The following is a 15,218-nucleotide window of genomic DNA, read 5'->3' as shown; positions in this document are numbered from 1 at the left end:
GTGCTATGGTACGAAACTGGATTCAGAAAGAGGTCGAGCAAAAAGTCAAACAGACGACTCTACAGAAATATAAGAAACGAACCAGACGAAACTGTATATGTTAGGACAAGAAGCAATGATGAGAGTTTCTCAACTCCAACTCTGTCGCACTTCTCTTTCGTACCGTCTTCGCTCTGGTTATCATCATCATCATCATCTTCACCACAGTTTCTTCAAGCTCATCAAACGTAACTCAATTCTTGAATCTCCACCTACTAATGCATCTCATCAATCTCCATCCCCGATTACTCCTATGGTCAACGCACGCGTCATGTTCTTCTCCACTTCAACTTCAGCTCCACATCCAGAGAAAATCAACAGGACGTCGTCGGAGAATATCCTTCGGATGATTTCAAGCTATCTATGGATGAAAGACAACCCAAAACTCTGTTTCAGAGTCATCTCTGCTTTTGCGTGTCTCGTGGGAGCTAAGTTCTTGAATGTTCAAGTTCCTTTCCTCTTCAAAGTAGCTATAGATTGGCTCTCTTCATCTTCATTCGTTGATTCAAACCCTTACCTAGTTGCTGCTTTCGCTACTCCTTCCTCTGTTCTCATTGGTTATGGCATTGCTCGATCTGGTTCTTCTGCTTTCAACGAGCTTCGTACTAGTGTTTTCTCCAAAGTAGCTCTCCGCACCATACGAACCATCTCTAGAAAAGTTCTCTCGCGTTTACACGATCTCGATCTTCGTTACCATCTAAATAGAGACACAGGTGCTTTGAACAGAATCATTGATCGTGGAAGCCGCGCTATAAACACGATTCTCTCAGCTATGGTTTTCAACATTATGCCCACGATCTTGGAGATATCAATGGTCTCATGTATATTAGCATACAAATTTGGAGCTGTTTATGCATTGATTACTTGTCTTTCTGTTGGATCATATATAGCATTCACGTTGGCTATGACGCAGTGGAGAATCAAGATTAGAAAAGCTATGAATGAAGCTGAAAACGATGCTAGCACCAGAGCCATTGACTCTCTCATAAACTACGAGACTGTTAAGTATTTCAACAACGAAGATTACGAAGCTCGAAAGTACGATCAGTTACACGAAAATTACGAAGATGCTGCATTGCAAAGTCGGAAAAGCTTTGCCTTATTAAATTTTGGACAGAGTTTTATATTTAGTACAGCTTTGTCAACAGCAATGGTGTTGTGTTCTCAGGGGATTATGAATGGTCAGATGACAGTTGGTGATTTGGTGATGGTGAATGGTCTCCTCTTTCAACTGTCTCTTCCTCTTTACTTTCTCGGGGTTGTTTACAGCGACACCGTTCAGGGACTTGTCGACATGAAATCGATGTTTAAGTTTCTAGAGGAGAGATCTGATATCGGAGATAAAGATATAGACAGGAAGCTCCCTCCTCTTGTTCTGAAAGGTGGAAGCATTAGTTTTGAGAATGTACATTTTAGTTATCTACCGGAGAGAAAGATTTTAGATGGGATTTCATTTGAGGTACCGGCAGGGAAAAGTGTGGCGATTGTCGGTAGTAGCGGAAGCGGAAAATCGACTATTCTTAGAATGATATTCAGGTTCTTTGATGTAGATTCCGGAAATGTAAAAATTGATGGTCAGGATATAAAGGAAGTGAGACTAGAGAGTCTTAGAAGCTCCATTGGAGTTGTCCCTCAAGATACTGTAAGTTGCCATTTTCACTATAAATTTTGCTAGCTCTTACATTTTGTTGTTATGAGTCTAAACCGGTTTTTAGTATGTTAGCATATGGTTACAGATTGGGGTTTGATTATTAGTACTGTATACTCTTTTGTATTACAATCACGTTTACTACATAAATCATGAAGGAAATGATATTGACACTGCAAAATGCTTCTTAATTGTAACTAAAATCTTTATTTTAATATCATGGCCTTTTTCATACGTTTTGGTAGTTTAAAATGTAACATGTCACTTTTCTACAAATTGCATGACTTCAAAGTAACTTCCATATACAAATTTAATATCATTATCAGGCATATATACCAATCATAAATATTCGTATCATTAACCTTAATTCACATGGCAGGTGCTCTTTAACGACACTATATTTCACAACATTCACTATGGAAACCTTTCAGCAACAGAGGAAGAGGTGTACAATGCAGCTCGACGAGCAGCGATTCACGATACGATCATGAAATTCCCTGATAAATATTCGACCGCGGTGGGAGAAAGAGGGCTGATGCTGAGTGGTGGAGAGAAACAGAGGGTGGCACTTGCTCGTGCATTTCTGAAATCACCAGCAATCCTATTGTGTGACGAAGCAACAAGTGCACTCGACAGTAAAACCGAGGCAGAGATAATGAAAACGCTGAGGTCGCTAGCGAGTAACAGGACTTGCATTTTCATTGCACATAGACTGACCACTGCAATGCAATGTGATGAGATATTAGTAATGGAGAAAGGAAAAGTGGTGGAAAAAGGGACACACGAAGTGTTGTTGGGGAAATCTGGCAGATACGCTAAATTATGGACACAACAAAACAGTAAATTGGAGGTGTGAATTTTGTAAAACTATGAATCAAAAAGCCACTTTGGGCCTTTATATAGCCTTTTAAGAGAGTGAAAGAGCAGAAAATATAGACACCAGAAAAAATTTAATAAATAAAAACGAAAAAGATCAAGCCCAATACACGATCCCAATTATCCAATAAACAACGTCCACGTAGATCCCGACAAGCGAGTCATACTCACGCGCTGTTTCACCGAGCGTGAAAAAAACGACGGCTGATCCCTTTGTTTAAGACAGCCACCACCTCCGAAATTAACAAGAAGGCGAAGAAAATCATCACCACCGTCAACTTTTCTCTTGCGGACAAGACGATTCTCCGATTATCCCCAAGAGGAGAATCCTCATAATCATTTTCTCCGATTCGATTCGTCTTCCTTGGTCCTGGATTGCTTCATGAATTTCTAGGTGAGAATTTTCGATCCTTCTCCTTTGCCTTTTGGTAATCCACAGAGAGATAGAGACAGAGAATTTATATCTTTCGAGCATAGTTCGGATTCGATTTGGTTTTGTTTTTCCAGCGAAGTTGATGTTTGGTTGGATAATGATTCTCTCTTGCAGGACAACAATGGAGGCTCGTCCAGTTCATAGATCAGGTTCGAGAGACCTCACACGCACTTCTTCAATCCCATCTACACAAAAACCTTCACCAGTAGAAGATAGTTTCATGAGATCAGATAACAACAGTCAGTTAATGTCTAGACCATTAGGACAAACCTACCATTTACTTTCATCTAGTAACGGTGGAGCTGTTGGACATATATGTTCTTCTTCATCATCTGGTTTTGCAACCAATCTCCATTACTCAACTATGGTATCTCATGAGAAACAACAACACTACACAGGAAGCAGCAGTAATAATGCTGTGCAGACACCAAGCAACAACGATAGTGCTTGGTGTCATGATTCATTGCCAGGAGGGTTTCTTGACTTCCATGAAACCAACCCGGCGATTCAAAACAACTGTCAGATTGAGGATGGTGGCATTGCGGCTGCTTTTGATGACATTCAAAAACGAAGTGATTGGCATGAATGGGCTGACCATTTGATCACTGATGATGATCCTTTGATGTCTACTAACTGGAATGATCTCTTGCTTGAAACAAATTCCAATTCAGATTCAAAGGTTGTTATAGTTTCTTGTTCCAAGTTTTTACTTTGTTTCTATTTGATATCTGTATTCTCAAGTTGTTCAATACTGGACACACTTTTTTAGGACCAGAAGACACTGCAAATTCCGCAACCTCAGATTGTTCAGCAGCAACCTTCTCCGTCTGTGGAATTGCGACCTGTTAGCACAACATCTTCAAACAGCAATAACGGAACGGGCAAGGCACGAATGCGTTGGACGCCAGAGCTTCACGAGGCTTTTGTTGAGGCTGTCAACAGTCTTGGCGGTAGTGAAAGTGAGCATTTATTTCTCTTTGCTTTCCATAAACTTTGAATTGTATATGGAAAGATAATAACTTTTTCTTTATATTTTACTCAGGAGCTACTCCTAAAGGGGTACTGAAGATTATGAAAGTTGAAGGCTTGACTATATATCATGTTAAAAGCCATTTACAGGTTCTTACTATTCTTTAGTTCCCTGCTAATGCATATAATTGTCTTCTAATATTAGATTGTGTTTTTCAGAAATATAGGACAGCTAGATATCGGCCAGAACCATCAGAAACTGGTAAATACCGAACTCATTCCCATCTTCGTTGATGATTTTACCTGAAGAATTCAATGTAAAAACTAAAGTTTCTTTGATCACTACAGGTTCGCCAGAAAGGAAGTTGACACCGCTTGAACATATAACATCTCTTGATTTGAAAGGGTAAGGTTTTCTTGTCGGTTAACATCACAATGCTACACGCTACACCATTTTTAACTGATTCTTACCTCATACATATTTATACTGCAGTGGGATAGGTATTACAGAGGCTCTACGACTTCAGATGGAAGTACAGAAGCAACTCCATGAGCAGCTCGAGGTATGTTCATAAAGGCATTGCCATTAGCTTTGGTTTTTTATACTTATGTGTTTGGATTGTAGCTGCTAAAGAGAAAATGTGAAACCTGTTTATAAAGTATTCTGAATTTGGGTATGACATGTGTTCTTTTCCTTTGCCTGCAGATTCAAAGAAACCTGCAACTCCGAATAGAAGAACAAGGCAAGTACCTGCAAATGATGTTCGAGAAGCAAAACTCTGGTCTTACCAAAGGGACAGCCTCAACATCAGATTCCGCAGCCAAATCTGAACAAGAAGACAAGAAGACTGCTGATTCGAAGGAGGTTCCAGAAGAAGAAACCAGGAAATGTGAGGAACTAGAATCTCCACAGCCAAAGCGTCCCAAAATCGATAATTGAAAGTATTGGTCTTTTGCTGGATAATCTCGGAGTTTCAGAGTTAACAGTGATAGAGAGAACGAGCTCTTATCTTGAGGTTCTTCAGGACTTCTCTCTTTACTGTTTAACTATTTTTCTGATGGAAGACTCTCAACTCAGCTGTGTAGACAAACAACAGATCCCCAAGGAAGAAACAAAACAAAAATAAAAAGTTAGTTTGGGAGAATCTTCATCATTCAGTGTAATCTAAATGCTTAACTCATCATTAGTTTTACAGCTACAGATTTCTTATGTTAATCTTTTTTAGAATATCAAACCTGAAAAGTTTTCTCCGAAAAATTTATAATCTTTTATGAGTAAATAGTAAACCTGGCTTATAAAATTTACCTCACCAAAACCTATATTAATTTTTGTTTAACTGTGTATTACAAAATGTTTATAAACTTGACATCAAATGATATACTCGTACACATACATCTTTATATCTTCTTATATTCATCTATCAAAAACAAACACAAAAAAAAAGAATCAGAAAAGGAGAAATCATAACCAAAGACAAAAAAAATATGATTTGAGAGGGCAAAATCATCTGAATGGCTCCACTGGCATTGTTTCCTCCAAAGTAACGGCGGCTTGAAAACACTCAACGGCTTCTTGCATCGACGAGACGGACCCTTCAGCTTTGAACATCTTTCCAAGATTGTACCAAGCCGAGTGGTTCAGCCTATCAATCCTAAGAGCCTCCATTAGAAAGCTTCTAACAACCGCTATGCCTGATCGGTTACCGACCTCCAGCAGTATCTCAGCCTTCGATGTTAAGCTTGGGACGTGCATCGGATCTATGTCAAGAGCGGTTGTGAACGCCTCCATTGCTTCTTCTAATTGCCCCCGTCTATTGTACAGTACACCTGCCAATCGGTACGAATAAGCTATCAATATTACCGCCTTGCTTGTTTCAAAAAGACAAACAAACACTCCAAGTCTAAATGGAAGTAGAGAAGAAGGTAATACCTTCAATGTGGTATCTAACAGAAGAGTAAGGTGCAATGAGTCTTGATCTCGAGAGACATGACTCTGCGTCACGCCATTGCGAGAGGTTTATGTAAATATGAGCCAGATCGTGCCACGTCCCAAGCTCCAGACTCATCAATTCCTTTACATATCCCTGTAATGAATAAATCTGTTTCAGTGTTAATTCTGCACAACTCACAACTTTGGTAGAGAAATCAGAACATACGAAAATGTTACCTTAGGCAGCTTCTTTGCAGAATTGAAGCTTTTGCTTTGAACCTGAAGGAGTGCTAGAAGTTGTGTGTAAGTCTTAATCGCATCTTTCACTTCTCCTTTAGCTAAACGAAGCTTTGCCTTCAAACGTAACAGCTTCCCCTGTTCCCATTTCCCTGTCTCGTTAAGCGCTGCATCCACAATGGTCTCCGCGTCTGAAAACCGCTTCTGTGCAGATAAAACCCGAGCCAAAAGTAACCATACTTCAAGATCAGACTCTGCTCCAAGTTTCAACGCCTCTTTAGCATATGCTAATGCAGAATCCAGTTTCCTCTGTTCTGCATTCTCCAACGCAAGACGGTGCACAACCCTCGGGTTTGTCATATCTGCAGATTCCAGGGCCTGAATCCCCTCGGATTGCCTAGCTATCCTCTCAGTCTCTGTAACAGCCATTCTAGAGCTTTCCGTGAGCGTGATCCCTAAAACGAAACGCGCTGCTCCATCTAATTGACTGCATTCCTTCCCCAAGTTTCCGATAGCTTTCCGGGCATAATCTAACCCTTCCTCAGCAAGACCAGACCTCTCACCGCATATTTTGGAAGCCATCAGCAAACCCGAAGTCCTGTTTGGATCCTCTCGTTCTGAAAATAGCTTCCTCAGTAAACCTAACGCAACAAGACCTTCTCCTGCACCTTGGTAACACAAAGACAATGTATGATAAAGTTCCCTCTGATCCAAGAGCTCAGGACTAAGCTCTTCAAACTGCTTAGCCAGAGCGGTTAGATCGCCTGCGATTGTAAGAGCGAACGAGAGATGGTCCAAGATTGCCGCATCCCATGAGATTCTTTTCAGATTAACTTTCCTGAGAAGTAACATCAGAAGAAGAATAGCTTCTTCCACATTGTTCCTCGGAATGAATGAGCCCTCAGTCTGAGAACGTAGGTTTGGCGGCACTGCTTCTTCCCCGGAATAGAGGAGAAACACTGCGTACTCTTTCTGTATCCTCGCCGTGGTTTCTGGATCGAGTTTCCAGTGATTGAGAAGCGCTCTTCTATACGACAAAATAGCATCACGAGGTGAATCAGCAAGCTTCCACAACTCAGGAAGCAGCTCAACCGCTTTTGTCAGTGTCTCCTGCAACTTAATATCTCCAGTCACATTATCCGACGCACCTTCTGCTAAAGAAGTCTCGACTATATCAAGAATAACTCTGCAAGACTCCGCAGCTTCTGCAAGAAGAAGCACATGATATTTCTGTTTAGCCAAAAACAAAACCAAACACGGATTAAGAGAAATGACTGTTACTACCTTGGAACCTTCCAAGACGCTGGAGAGACTTGGCTTTGAGAAAAATAGCTTCGAAAAGTAAACTAACAGCATGTTTAGACATGGCAGGTGAAGGAGCAGTAGAAAAGCCGCCTTTAGACCGTCTTCTATGTTTCCGGTCTTCTCTAACGGTTAGAGCGGTTTTCATCTTTACTGTGATACCATTGATATCTATCCCTTCAAAGACTCGCAATGCCGCCTCTATATTTCCTTTCTGATACTCAATTCTTCCCAAAAGCGCTCTCGCCTCCTGAAACAACAACACAATGGCTAAGCTTGTCCAATCAAACAAAGCTCAAGAGTGACCAAGAAATCAAACCTCGTAGTTCAATGAACTCGTCTCACGCAGAGATAACTCGGCTTCTTCGATATTTCCATTATCTAGTTTCTTAGCATTCTCGCTTTCTGCGGTCGATAAAGCTGAGCTTCCATTGTAGTCTCTACCAACTCCAACCTCAGATTTCTTGTCTTCTTCTTCTCTATGCCTCATTTGTTCACCAGAACACAAACACTTCATTCTGATCTTCCTCAAACTTTTTCTTAGTTTACGTAAATGCAACTTCTCAGGCCTAATCTCGCTGTTCTTCATAACTTCTCAATGATCTTCAAAATGACATCAGAGACAATAATGATATTAAGATTTGGATCAAACATAACAGAAACAGATAAGAAATATTCACATAATGCAAAATATAACAGAACATTATATGATCAAAATCTTGATGTATCCAATTCCTAAAAACTAACGCCGAGAACTCAAAAATCATTGAACATATTTCGAGAAAGAACAGTGACAATAATTTCAGCATTTCAACTTTAAGAACTCACCCCCCCTCAAGAAAAAGTGAATCCGCGAGAAAGTCGAGAACTTTGGGGATTCTAACTAAGTACAGTAACCAAAAAGGCTCGAAATTTCAGAATCGAAATTGACAAATTAAACAATTCAAAACCCTAAAATCAGATCGAATCACAAACCCAATTGAAGTAATAAGGAAGATCAAGAAACAGAGAGGGATAAAGAAGAGACCTTTGAGAATCAGAGAAAGAAGAAGAGAAAAAGAGAAAGCCGACAGCCATGGCCGCCTCGAAATTCTTCAGACTTATTCCAATTCGAAGCAATCAAGCAAAGGAAAAGGAAACAATCCACCCAAAATTAAAAGAAAAATCTGATCTTTCTTCTTCTTCTTCTTTAGTTTTTTTTTTCACCCTTTTACTTTCTCTCCTCTGCCTTTTGCCTTTGTCGCTTTCTGCATCGTTGTGAGTGAGTTTTCTTCTTTTTTATTGCCTCTTTGTTTGGTTGATGTTTTCTTCTTCACTAATACCCAAAAAAAATCCGATTAAAAAAAAATGTGTAATTTGAGACTGCAGGACAAGAAGAGTGCAGGCGAATAAAAACAGCAGATGGAATTATTTCGAAGCTTTAGGAACACGAGAAGAGACTGGTCTTTAGTTAAAAACCAAACATATGTACTCGAAAGCCATTTATTACCTTTTTATTTTTCTTATTTCCGCGTGTTGAAAATGTCAGGTCCCTTGATCTTTGGTTTTTCATTAATTACTTCTTTTTGTATTTCTCAATTATTTATTCCATAATCTTTGATACTAGTGGTCAGCAAAACATTAAATATTAATAAAGTGGTATATAAAATGATGGAGCATGTGAAATTAACAACATATCATGATTCATTTAAATTTGTTAGTTTTTAATTGTAGATGTTTTAGATATTTTACCATTTATATTTCTAATAGTTGTTACTATTAACATGAAAAAAGTGAATTTTAAAATACATTATGTATCTTGAAGGTTGAATTATTTTTGTCATTTTTTAATCTATTAATATGTGTGGAGACATCTAATCGAGGGAGTACTGACTCTTGTTAGTTGTTAGGTAGATGTTTAGGTTATAAAGTTGGACATTATAAGGATGTATAGAAAGTAGATATTGAATAAATAAAACTAGCTGTCAATTGGTAAAATGTAGAAAATCAACTTCCAAATTTGAAGTTTAATATATGGTTAATTACATCATTTAGATATATTTATCAAAAACATCTCATCCATACTTAGTAAGTTAATATTCATATCAATCTTTAATATATATTATGAATATATGTCATAATAACATGGCAGACGTGAGACGACCAATAATAAAAATAACTTAATGCCAAAACAAATTTATATGATGAGATTTATGAGTAGACTCGTTAAAATATTCCTCAGTGAAAAAGTATTGCATACCTCAATGAAATTGGTGTGAGGTCCATAAAAGAGAGTTCAAGAAAGAAAGTACACATATTTACATTTTGAGTCATCGAAGTTCCATTTTACAAATATTAATACGTCACTGAAAAATGAAAATACCTACAAGAAGATATATGTGTACTGTGTAACTGTAACAGATTGGGTGTAAGAAATCGAGAATTCTTTTACTTCTTATTAATAAAGAAGATAAAAACACATGCTTTTATGCAAACTATATAAAAGAAACACAAAACAAAATTACATTCACACATGGAACCAACTATACAATAAAACATTGCAGTTTTCAATGGGCCACGAGTCTTAATGCATGTGAAACCAGTGATCAGTGACCACGTGTTAGGCTTTAATTTGTGAATTCCATATGATCCAACAATTTAACAATATCATCTATTCTAACTTGTATAAATTTATTTCGTCTAAACTGAGCCTTCTTAACCCCAAAGATTTGGCAATCGAGTTTATGAACTCCGATTTTATCTTACTCACACATTCTAAACTATAGGAAGAATTTCTTTATATCTTCCACCCATTGACAAAGATCGTACTATGTAATAAATTAGACCGCAAACAATTAACTTTATAAGAATATACCTTGGATAAAAATAAAAACAATAAGAGAACAATGTCAAAAACAATCACTAAAAACTTTTCTTTTATTTCACAAAACAAAAACTTTTCTTGAAGGTAAGTGAAAAATATTTAATTGATTGTAGAAAAGACGTTGTTCTTTTTGTTTACGGGTTTCGGGCTACACCGTCGTCACCTGAGGCGGTCTATATGTTTGTGTCTTCGAGGCTGTCATGATACTAAAAGATTAGAAATAGAATCGAAAAATTCACTTTGTAGAAAAGTTATATATTAGCTCGAAACAAAACAGTTAGACAATAGACGTACCTCGAATTAATACGTCATCCTTATTAGATTCTTTTTCTTGTGTGTGCGAAACCTTATTAGGTTCTTCACACCGTTTTTCACAAAGGTAACGTAAGAGACGACAAATCAACACGGCACAGAACACCAACAAAAACACAATGCATCCCAAAATAATCTTCTCCATATCGTGTCTGCTTCTTCTTCTTGCATACAAATTATATTTAAACACTAGTATGTGTACTGTTAACGAGTTTACATTTTGAGGTCAGAAAATATTCCATTTTAGGATCTTATGACTATGTAAAGTTTACATATTTTATCAATGTTTCTAATTTGTGATCACATTATGGATATTGTGATCACATAACGAAATGGGAAAATGCCAAAAAAAGAACATATCCAACTTTAAAATTTGCCAAAAATATTTCAAATTTTTCATTAACGGAGGCGAGGAGCTAGGTATATGAAATTATGAATATTTCAAACGACGCTGTTTCGATTATATAAACTAAACCAAGTATCGGGAAAGATAACCGATCCAAATCAAGGACAGTAACACAAACCGAAATAATCCAAACCGGGATTATACAGACAAAGTGGATTATAAGAGCAAAAACTCAGTTACCAAAAATTTCTGCGAATTTCGTTTTGAATTTAGGAAACGAGAGAAATGAGTTTCTTCGCTGTTGCTTGCTCCGCGCCAAGATCTTCTATGCTTCTCACCGGCTTGAATTCGAGCTTCTCTGATATGCATCGCAGCCCACTATTTGTTTTCCCGGTGACTATATCATCCCGGAGCGTGAAACGCTTCGCCGCTGTTTCGTCTGATTCCGTACTAGACCCTGAATCCAAAAATCAAACTCGGTCCCGTCGCAAAAATAAGGAAGCAGTTACGCCAATTGCTGAAACCGAGAACAATGAAAAGTTTCCGACAAAGGTCCCGCGTAAATCGAAGCGTGGGCGGCGGAGTGAAGCAGACGCTGTGGAAGATTACGTGAGAAGCTCCCTCGAGCGTACTTTCTCCACCATAAAGGAGCAGAATCCGGAGGTTTTTGAGAACAAGGAGAAGGCGAATTTCATCAAAGACAGAGGCGTTGATGAAGAAGAGGAAGAAGAAGAAGAGATGGTGGTGGAAGAGGAAGATCCAGATTGGCCAGTAGATACAGACGTTGGATGGGGAATCAAAGCTTCGGAGTATTTCGATACACATCCAATCAAAAACGTGGTTGGAGATGATGGGAGTGAGATTGATTGGGAAGGTGAGATTGATGATAGTTGGGTCAAGGAGATCAATTGTTTGGAATGGGAAAGCTTTGCTTTTCATCCTAGTCCACTCGTTGTCCTTGTATTCGAGCGATACAAAAGGTATAAGCTTTGTTATTTCATTGACGAATTTTCACAAACACTTGGTGTGCATAGTAGAACTATGAAAGCTTTGTTCTTTTTCCTTCACAACATTATCTAGACTATGATTACAAGTTGAAAGAGCCATTTGAGTTAGATTCCATGATCAATTAACTGCAATGAGTATAAAAACTGAAACTTGTTCTTAGAGTGACCAAAATCTACTACTGTTGGAATAATTTTTTGAGTTGTTGTGCGTTTTATAGAGCTAGTGATAACTGGAAGACATTGAAGGAGCTTGAGAAAGCTATCAAAGTTTATTGGGATGCGAAAGATCGATTACCTCCACGGGTATGTCGAAAGCCTTCTCTAGTTGCAGTTTTAACTTGAACATTACTCTTTGTGTACTAATCTCTCTTGGTGTGATTACATGTTAATGTGGCTGCTCTCTGTTAACAAGAATCACCATGTTTTATGAAACAGGCGGTTAAGATTGACCTGAACATCGAGACAGATTTGGCATATGCTCTTAAAGCTAAGGAATGCCCACAGATTCTCTTCTTACGCGGAAACCGGATTCTGTACAGGGAGAAAGGTGATAAGCTATGTTGCTAACGTTGTTTTCATGTTTTTTTGCAATATGTGTGAGCAATAGATTATCATAGCGTATTGAACTTGATGCAGACTTTCGCACGGCGGATGAATTGGTTCATATGATTGCGCATTTCTACTATAAAGCGAAGAGGCCTTCGTGTGTCGACAAGGCTAATGTAACCCCGTACTGTTAGTTTGTAACGGGCATAGAGTAGTTTCACTCAAAAGGTCAGTCTAGGAAAATTTACATAAACTTCACTCATAGATTGTTAACATTTTTGTATGTTCTATGCAAATATAAACTTGTTCCCAAGTAATGGATTTTACTCGTCAATCTGTGCTTTCCCTAACACGTTGATTCGTAACCAATGATGCATACATATATCAAGAAGCCAGCTCCTTTTATAGAAAAATTGTTTGAAGGATAAACTATTAATGCAAAAATCCATAACATAAAAACAAAAGCATTGAATCAATAAGAAAAAGCAAACTAAAAAAAAAATGAATTCCACAAAGCTAATCTCATAATGACTAAACCTAATGTGTTTAGTCTCTTATCAGTCAAGTAGCTTCTTCCACTTGGCGTAACCAACGGTGACTATGAAAAGCACAATGCAAAGCGCAACGACAGCCCACACAACGTAACCAAAGATGTCAGGTGTGCTATACAATCCAATTGGTATATTCATACCGAACAAGTTGACCACCACTGTCCCTGCAGTTATTGCATAATTGCCTATATTCACAAGCATCATTAGGTGGATCAGTCCGTTACGTCTACTATTCTGTAGTATCTTCACGTAGGCTTCTGTGCTGTCAATATGCTCCTTCATCTGCAATTCAAAAAAATATTAAATTACCAAGGACCGGGCATTAACACATAACAACCAAACATAACCCGAGCTTGCATCTAAAACTTATATGGTTTTCTTAGACCTATTTAGGTACATTTACTACTTACCAAAAGAATTTTGTTCCGCATTCCCTCTAGTTGCATGAAGTATGCCTCAAGCAACATCTCCATATCATCAATGTCATCTTCCTCCGTCACCATACTGGTGCTTATTCTGTTTGATGTGTGCCGTTGAAGATTTGGTTGGGAGACAATGCTATTTGATGCTGCCTCGGTTTGTTGGTTTTGAATCCATTTCCTCGTTAAGTATAAGTCTTCCATGTCTTCCTTGTCATCTAAGAAATGTTCGATTTCATCTCTCACCTGAATAATGTACTATAGCTTTTATGTTTCCGTCCAACACACAACATTATAGTATCATTGGAAAAGGTAATAACCTTTTACCTTTTGTACACGGGCTAGCAAGTGGGTGAGACTAGTTTTTAAACTTCTTAGGTCTTTAAGATTCTCATTGCTGACTTTCTTGGTTAGTTCATCAAGAATAGACCAAGCTTGTGTCTCAAGGTCTACCACATTGCTATCAACAAATGAGCAGAAGACCTCGAATGCAATCTCTAGTACCCGAAATTCAAAAGGAAGCTTACTCTTCAAACCCTCTTCTCCACCTTCTTGATGACCATGAGAAGAAGCTTGCAATATATTTTCAGGACCATCCTTCCGAGGAAAGTGATGCTTTAGTCGGTCAGTGAGTGTAAGAACTTCAGGACGGAGAGAATCCAACAACATAACTTGTTCTGAAGTAATTACCGCCTTTATGACCTCTAAATTCAGGACAATAGCTTTCTCTCTGGCTGCGTCATAGCAAGACATGGATTTGTTATTGTCTGTTGTGAAAACTAGTCAGCAAAAAAGACACAAACGTGTGTATACCTAGAATTTTAGAAGAGTGCGAGAAGGCAGTTCTTAAATCCTTAGCCGAAACAGAAGAACGTTCGATGATGGTGCTCTTGTCACATCCAGCCACTTCCATGAATCCAGTCCGATCAAACCTCGTCCATAGACAGACTCCTCCTCTTCTCTTCTTTGACTTCCCCGTCCCTCCCACGATTGCACTACAAGGCGGAGTAGGAGGCGATAGAGATGAAGGCATCCTATTCATCTTCACCGCCGTACCCTTCTTCCGGCTGCGGTTGCTCGTACTACGGCGAAGTGATCCCATTGACTTACCTGCAGCTGGTCAGAGATCTCTCCGCCGAGTCCTGCCGCTTTTGCTTGACTTTCTATTTTTCCGACGACGTACCCGAGCAGGGTTTGTGTTGTGTGTTTCGTTTCGGTTTCGGCCATGCGTTTGTTGTGCATTTAGGTTTGGGAAGTGTTTATTAAGTTATTAACTAATATAAAGTCTTTTTTAAGTGATTTTTTAATTGATTTTTTGCTTTTCTTAAAACTTGTAAATAGTTTTGCATATTATCATAGATATTACGTTTTTCTTTATCAAGATAAGTATGAACTCTTGTGGAATTATCTTGGAGATCTTGCATAATCTTTGTAGTGTTTGTTTGTTAGAATCCTTTTTTTTTGGATAACTGTTGTATGTAAAATCGCCAAACACAAACAATACACCACGATAGATGCAACTATTGAAGGATAATCTAATAATTCAATAATCTATAGCATAAAAATAAAGAACCCTTAAAACAATTAGTCATACTAAAACAAACAAAACAAATTCAACAACCCGCCCTACTCTGATTTTGCATCTCCAAAATAATCGTTCCTATCCACACCAAAAAAAAAGAACTATTTAGTCATCACAATTCCTGCAATTATTAACTATACTTTTCAGAGAAAAAATGT

General features: G+C 38.2%; 5 protein-coding genes across 7 annotated transcripts; 3 read left to right on the top strand and 2 right to left on the bottom strand.

Annotated features, from left to right (window-relative positions):
- Positions 1–115: 115 nt before the first annotated feature.
- Positions 116–2,543, top strand: ABCB24 (ABC transporter of the mitochondrion 2; the record flags this gene model as incomplete). The annotated part of the gene is made up of 2 exons (NM_119004.1): positions 116–1,681; positions 2,067–2,543. 2 exons carry the CDS (start codon positions 116–118, stop codon positions 2,541–2,543), a joined length of 2,043 nt encoding a protein of 680 aa, NP_194591.1.
- A 233-nt stretch (positions 2,544–2,776) lies between these two features.
- Positions 2,777–5,258, top strand: PHR1 (phosphate starvation response 1). Its single transcript, NM_119003.4, has 8 exons — positions 2,777–2,957; positions 3,111–3,675; positions 3,766–3,955; positions 4,039–4,115; positions 4,185–4,227; positions 4,314–4,371; positions 4,459–4,528; positions 4,672–5,258. Exons 2-8 carry the CDS (start codon positions 3,118–3,120, stop codon positions 4,903–4,905), a joined length of 1,230 nt encoding a protein of 409 aa, NP_194590.2. The 5' UTR covers positions 2,777–2,957; positions 3,111–3,117; the 3' UTR covers positions 4,906–5,258.
- On the bottom strand, positions 5,200–8,889 carry NPGR2 (no pollen germination related 2). Of its 3 annotated transcripts, none has more exons than NM_001341926.1 (6): positions 8,462–8,884; positions 7,754–8,037; positions 7,417–7,684; positions 6,133–7,337; positions 5,896–6,064; positions 5,200–5,792 (listed from the first exon to the last, which is right to left on the bottom strand). In NM_001341926.1, exons 2-6 carry the CDS (start codon positions 8,021–8,023, stop codon positions 5,470–5,472), a joined length of 2,235 nt encoding a protein of 744 aa, NP_001329156.1. In that variant the 5' UTR covers positions 8,024–8,037; positions 8,462–8,884; the 3' UTR covers positions 5,200–5,469. The 3 variants fall into 3 exon arrangements, with proteins under 3 accessions (NP_001329156.1, NP_194589.2, NP_001329155.1); NM_119002.6 differs by having other exon boundaries at positions 5,896–6,049; NM_001341925.1 differs by having other exon boundaries at positions 5,267–5,792; positions 5,896–6,049; positions 8,263–8,889.
- Positions 8,890–10,986: 2,097 nt separating this feature from the next.
- On the top strand, positions 10,987–12,857 carry MRL7 (polyadenylate-binding protein 2-binding protein). The gene is made up of 4 exons (NM_119001.4): positions 10,987–11,935; positions 12,181–12,265; positions 12,398–12,509; positions 12,599–12,857. Exons 1-4 carry the CDS (start codon positions 11,241–11,243, stop codon positions 12,700–12,702), a joined length of 996 nt encoding a protein of 331 aa, NP_194588.2. The 5' UTR covers positions 10,987–11,240; the 3' UTR covers positions 12,703–12,857.
- Positions 12,858–12,979: 122 nt separating this feature from the next.
- MGT5 (magnesium transport 5) lies at positions 12,980–14,580 on the bottom strand (the record flags this gene model as incomplete). The annotated part of the gene is made up of 4 exons (NM_119000.3): positions 12,980–13,341; positions 13,470–13,724; positions 13,806–14,212; positions 14,292–14,580. 4 exons carry the CDS (start codon positions 14,578–14,580, stop codon positions 13,066–13,068), a joined length of 1,227 nt encoding a protein of 408 aa, NP_194587.2. The 3' UTR covers positions 12,980–13,065.
- Between the last annotated feature and the right edge of the window lie 638 nt (positions 14,581–15,218).

The sequence above is a fragment of the Arabidopsis thaliana genome, chromosome 4, assembly GCF_000001735.4.
Source record: "Arabidopsis thaliana chromosome 4, partial sequence".
Taxonomy (NCBI): Eukaryota; Viridiplantae; Streptophyta; class Magnoliopsida; order Brassicales; family Brassicaceae; genus Arabidopsis; species Arabidopsis thaliana.
The sequence above is the reverse complement of the archived record's forward strand: the minus strand, read 5'-3'. Positions and strand labels throughout refer to the sequence as shown.

Bases quoted from the DNA above. Each gene is read 5' to 3' on its own strand.
- MRL7 (NM_119001.4), top strand. From the start codon at position 11,241: ATGAGTTTCTTCGCTGTTGCTTGCTCCGCGCCAAGATCTTCTATGCTT. The intron at 11,936-12,180 runs GTATAAGCTTTG...TGCGTTTTATAG, and splicing joins GTATTCGAGCGATACAAAAG to AGCTAGTGATAACTGGAAGA. The intron at 12,510-12,598 runs GTGATAAGCTAT...AACTTGATGCAG, and splicing joins GATTCTGTACAGGGAGAAAG to ACTTTCGCACGGCGGATGAA.
- PHR1 (NM_119003.4), top strand. From the start codon at position 3,118: ATGGAGGCTCGTCCAGTTCATAGATCAGGTTCGAGAGACCTCACACGC. The intron at 4,116-4,184 runs GTTCTTACTATT...TGTGTTTTTCAG, and splicing joins ATGTTAAAAGCCATTTACAG to AAATATAGGACAGCTAGATA. The intron at 4,529-4,671 runs GTATGTTCATAA...CTTTGCCTGCAG, and splicing joins AACTCCATGAGCAGCTCGAG to ATTCAAAGAAACCTGCAACT.
- NPGR2 (NM_001341926.1), bottom strand. From the start codon at position 8,023: ATGAAGAACAGCGAGATTAGGCCTGAGAAGTTGCATTTACGTAAACTA. The intron at 7,338-7,416 runs GTAGTAACAGTC...TTCTTCTTGCAG, and splicing joins GCGTCTTGGAAGGTTCCAAG to AAGCTGCGGAGTCTTGCAGA. The intron at 5,793-5,895 runs GTATTACCTTCT...ACCGATTGGCAG, and splicing joins TGTTAGATACCACATTGAAG to GTGTACTGTACAATAGACGG.